This window comes from Hydra vulgaris, chromosome 07, assembly GCF_038396675.1.
Source record: "Hydra vulgaris chromosome 07, alternate assembly HydraT2T_AEP".
NCBI lineage: Eukaryota > Metazoa > Cnidaria > Hydrozoa > Anthoathecata > Hydridae > Hydra > Hydra vulgaris.
The window spans coordinates 15315268-15320000 of NC_088926.1; the positions used below are offsets into that span (position 1 = coordinate 15315268).

The 4733-nt window shown below is 25.1% G+C and overlaps 1 protein-coding gene across 1 annotated transcript in view; it reads right to left on the reverse strand.

Moving 5' to 3' along the window:
* Positions 1 to 2767: 2767 nt before the first annotated feature.
* Positions 2768 to 4733, reverse strand: part of LOC101236079 (metalloprotease TIKI2) — a 4585-nt gene continuing 2619 nt past the window's right edge. The window contains exons 5-7 of the mRNA XM_065801169.1: positions 3874 to 3964; positions 3108 to 3176; positions 2768 to 3003 (exon numbers count right to left, since the gene is read on the reverse strand). Coding sequence (XP_065657241.1) covers positions 2820 to 3003; positions 3108 to 3176; positions 3874 to 3964 — 344 coding nt within the window. The 3' untranslated portion in view covers positions 2768 to 2819. The remainder of the gene's footprint in view (positions 3004 to 3107; positions 3177 to 3873; positions 3965 to 4733) is intronic.

The window sequence follows — 4733 nt, forward strand, 5'->3', positions numbered from 1 at the left end:
ATCATTTTTGAAAATTGACAAACAAAAAATTTAAATGCTAAATGAACATTATTTGAAAAAAAAACAAAAATCTTTCATTTATTTCAAAATTGTAAGCAAACCAAATGGGGGAGTTAATTTTGCCTCATCCTGTATGAATTACAGTATATTATACTCCGGACCGATAGGATTTAAATCATTTTACTCTAATAGTTATTAAAGTTTTTGTGAAAAATTTTTTTCTAACAAATGTTTGATACAAATTCGCACCAAACTGGATTTTCTTGATATACATTTTTTTTTCTTCGTGAAAATCATTCGGAATAATAAAAAAGTACGGCCGTGGCGCAGTGGTTAGAGCGCTTGCTTTTTAAGCAGGAGATCCAGGTTCAAAACGAGCTTTAGACATTTTCGCGTCACGGTAAAGGAGGCGTGAACTTCCTGGTTAAATGCACTTCCGCGGTGCTCTGTGACAAGACCGTTAGGTCTTAATAACCTAATTAACAAAAAATAAATAAACAAACGCCACTTTCTTTTTCAAAATCTCGAGTTATCATGTTTTGAGTTATGACAATTATGTAAAAAATTGAAAACAGAAAAATGTGAAACAAAAAACAAGTTTTTTTGTTTATTTAATTTTTGAGATAAAGATAAGAATATAAAAAATAAGAGATAAAAATAAGAAAACAAGACTTGTTTTTTATATTCTTATTTTGTCTTTTTATGAGCTTTCATTATATTGATTATTAAAACAATCTAAACTTGAAGACTCTAAAAAATGCTCTAGTAAAGTAGTTTTAAAATCTAGTATTAAAGTACTCTGGAGAACAAATATTTGTAAAAAAAATAAAGTATAAAATGTACAAGAGTACTATAACAACTTACTACCATATACCTGTCGAGTAATCATTTTGACCTTAAAGATATTTAGACTTCTAAAGACGTAACAGATACCTTTGTTAATGTTCAGAGTAAAATAAAAAGGCAAATACGTGAGCAAAGTAGAGAATAAACTTTAGTTTATGGTAAATAGGGACGTTGCTATGGACTCAGTTGCTACCTAAGAGTGTTATAAGGTCTAAAAGGGCACTGCTAACATTTCTATGGTGCAGTTATACATGGATATATTGCAGTTACTGCATAAATTGTATAAGTTTTTGTTCTGAGAGTTCAGTAAGGTATTTCACTTTCTAATAGTTTTTTGAGAAAAAAAAAGAAACTATAAAACCAGAAGAAAGTATTCTTTTTAATAACTTTTGATCTTGTTTTTTTTATCAAAACATTTGTTTATCGAATGAATTTCATTAAGGCAATACAGCTTTGCACTTCCGAGACGGGCTGCAACGGTGTTTTGAAAGATTTTTAAATGTTTTTTTTTTCTCAATAAAGTCACTCCAAAGATTTTTTATTTCGCACTGACTCAATAAGAAGCTATTTTATTAGGGATGCAATTTTAGCCAGAAAATATTATTAGCAATTATTTTTTCTAGAAGTATATTATATAGCTAAGAGAAAGAACAATCAAGCTAAGATATAATAATTATCAATGGCCGGCACTAAGCCCCTGATCTGTTTATGGCAGAACATGTGCTCATGTTCTGTACCAGGAGATACAGTCCTTGCAGTGCAATAATAATAATAATAGTAGTATCAATCAAAAAAAAACGAAAAAGATTTCAACATAAAGATAACAAAAAAAATTTAAGATTTTATTTCAGTAAAATTTTATATTTTTACAACTACTAAAAGAGTTGAAAATTATTTTTATTATTTACAAGCTTTGCAGTTTTTTTTTTAGTAGGTAAAAAAATAACAGATATTTTTAGTAGGTAAACATATAACAGATATTTTTAGTAGGTAAACATATAACAGATATTTTTAGTAGGTAAACATATAACAGATATTTTTAGTAGGTAAACATATAACAGATATTTTTAGTAGGTAAACATATAACAGATATTTTTAGTAGGTAAACATATAACAGATATTTAAATCGAAAAAAAAAACTGAACCCATCGCAATCAGAAGATTTGTAAATCTAACTTGACAAAAACAAAAATATGCATGATGTCTTAAAAAAACTTAATATCTATAGTTAAGGTTCGACTTAGGTTAGGTTAGATTAGGCTAAATTTAGGTTAGGCTATATTTCCATGAATCAACAAAAAAGTTTTAGAAAATAAATCGAATAATTAAAGTTTCTCAAAGCTCGGATTTTTTGTCGTAGATTCAAAGTTTACCTTCACTGCTTTAAAAAATACATAAGGTTAATTTTAAAATCATTTCTTTTCAAATTTATAAAAAACTATTCCGTATAAATAAATATACAACTATGTAAATATATAGCATAAATAAATAATCTTTAATAATTTAAAAGTACGAAATTCCACTATATGGCTTTCGAGGTTTTTGGCTTTAAACTTTATTTGTAAAAAACCTAAAACATTTGCATAAAATTATAACAAGCTATCAGTTGTTTGAAAGCCTTTTCAAAACGCCTTAAAGGTGAAAAAAATCAAATTTGACTTTTTTACAAAATAAGCTAAAACAAATGCCTAAAAAAGTTATTGAATAAATATTTTTTAAAGAATTATGAAAAAATCCATGAAATAATGAGTTTCAAAAAAGTTGAACAAAGAGTTTCTACTAAGAATTTTTTTTTAATTGCGTTTTTTTTCGAAATACGTAATAAGTATCTTAAGGCGTTTTGAAAAAACAGCTGCAGAATAAACTTATATAAACTCATATACACAGAGAACGAGATTTCTGTGTTCAGATTTAATGATAGAATTCTAGCTAGGAAACGCCACCATTTTATATAGCTCAGTCAATTTTTGTAATTAAATTGAAAATAAACAAGTCAATATAAGAGTTATTATAAAACAATTTGTTGCGGTCTGATATTTTTGGCTTTCACTCTTGTAATAATATACGTATGTTTTTTTCACTTCAGTTTTAAAAATAAGTACTTGTGGAGCTTTTTGTGTATCATCAAATTTACCGGGAAAATGAGAAAGACCAAAACTGAAAATAAAAAGTGAAAATTTTCAGGTTATATATAAATAAAGCTCGCTTCTGAAACTGTCAAAATCTTCATAATAGGCAAAAAGTACAAAGTAAATACTTACTTTGATTTATTGGACTTGCTTTCCCACGATTTTAAAATTTTTTCCTCTTTTTCCATACGACGCTGTGTTCTATACAAAGATAAAATTTACAACTTCCGCAAACATTTTAACACGAAGTTGGGGCTCTAACTCGAAAAACAGATCAAGAAAATTTAGGAAATGCAAAAAATAATTTTAGAATTTTTTTTTAATCTTTTGGGTAGCGATTTCAATTTCCCATTAAAAAAAAAAAAAAAGCAAAAGATTTATATAAAAAAATTTATATAAAAACGATTTTTATCGTTAAAACGCTTTGATAAAAACAACATGAATTTCGTAAAAGTCATTTTGAAAAGCCGTTAAATCTAGTGACGGAGTACGCAAATTTCTAAATAGTTTGAGATTATCTCAGCCTGAAACAAAATTCATTACACTATTAGAAAATCTAAAAAATTTTCAGTCTAAATCTTCAATCAGTATAAATTTTCAAGTATAGCATTTCGTATTAATTTTAATTGCATTAATAAAAACATGTATTCTACGAGAGAAAAGGAATTCTAATTTTCAACTCCTGCCGCGGTATTCATACCGCAAGAATGGTGAGAGGAGGTCAATGTCAGAGTAAGATAGAAATGTTACAAAGGAAACGGAGACACCAATATTTTGTTTAATGCGCTTTACAATAGGCACCAAAGGAAGCAATATTTTTACTGATGAAGATTATTTATTTGCATAGATATTTTTACTGATAACGATTTATTTATTTGCATAGATATTAAAATCTTACGGTGGTATAACTTCGTCTGACCGGACGTGCCGAACGATGTAACCTTTTCCGCGTAATATTGACACAATAGACTTATTTCCCAGTAAATGAGCTAAAAAAAAATTAAAAAAATTGGAAAAACACCAACAATTTTTAAGTAATTCATTTAAAACCTATATTAATTAAACATATTCAAAAATAATTTTTTTTTTAATATGCTATTAAGCTTTATTTAATAATTTTTTTAAGCTTATTTAGTTAAATAAAAATTTGTAATAAGTTTATAAACTAATCACATATGCACTCTCAGTATTTATATATATATATATATATATATATATATATATATATATATTTATTTTTTTTTTTTTTAGATTAGTCACCTCCCCCCGGCCCGAGGGGGGCCACTCCCGTCGCGGAGGATACTCATTTTTTTTTTATTTTTTTTTTTTTATATATATATATATATATATATATATATATATATATATATATATATATATATATATATATATATATATCTATATATATATATACATACACATAAATATATATATATATATATATATATATATATATATATATATATACATACATAAATATATATATATATGTATATATATAAATATATATACATATATATATATATATATATATATATATATATATATATATATATATATATATATATATATATATATATATATATATATATATATATATATATATATATATATATATATATAAGTATATACTATATAGTATATACTTTAAAAAAAAATATATACTATATAGTATATACTTCTTTTAAAAAGTATATACTATATAGTGTATATACTATAACGTATATACATATACATTGACTGGCTTTTTTTCTTACT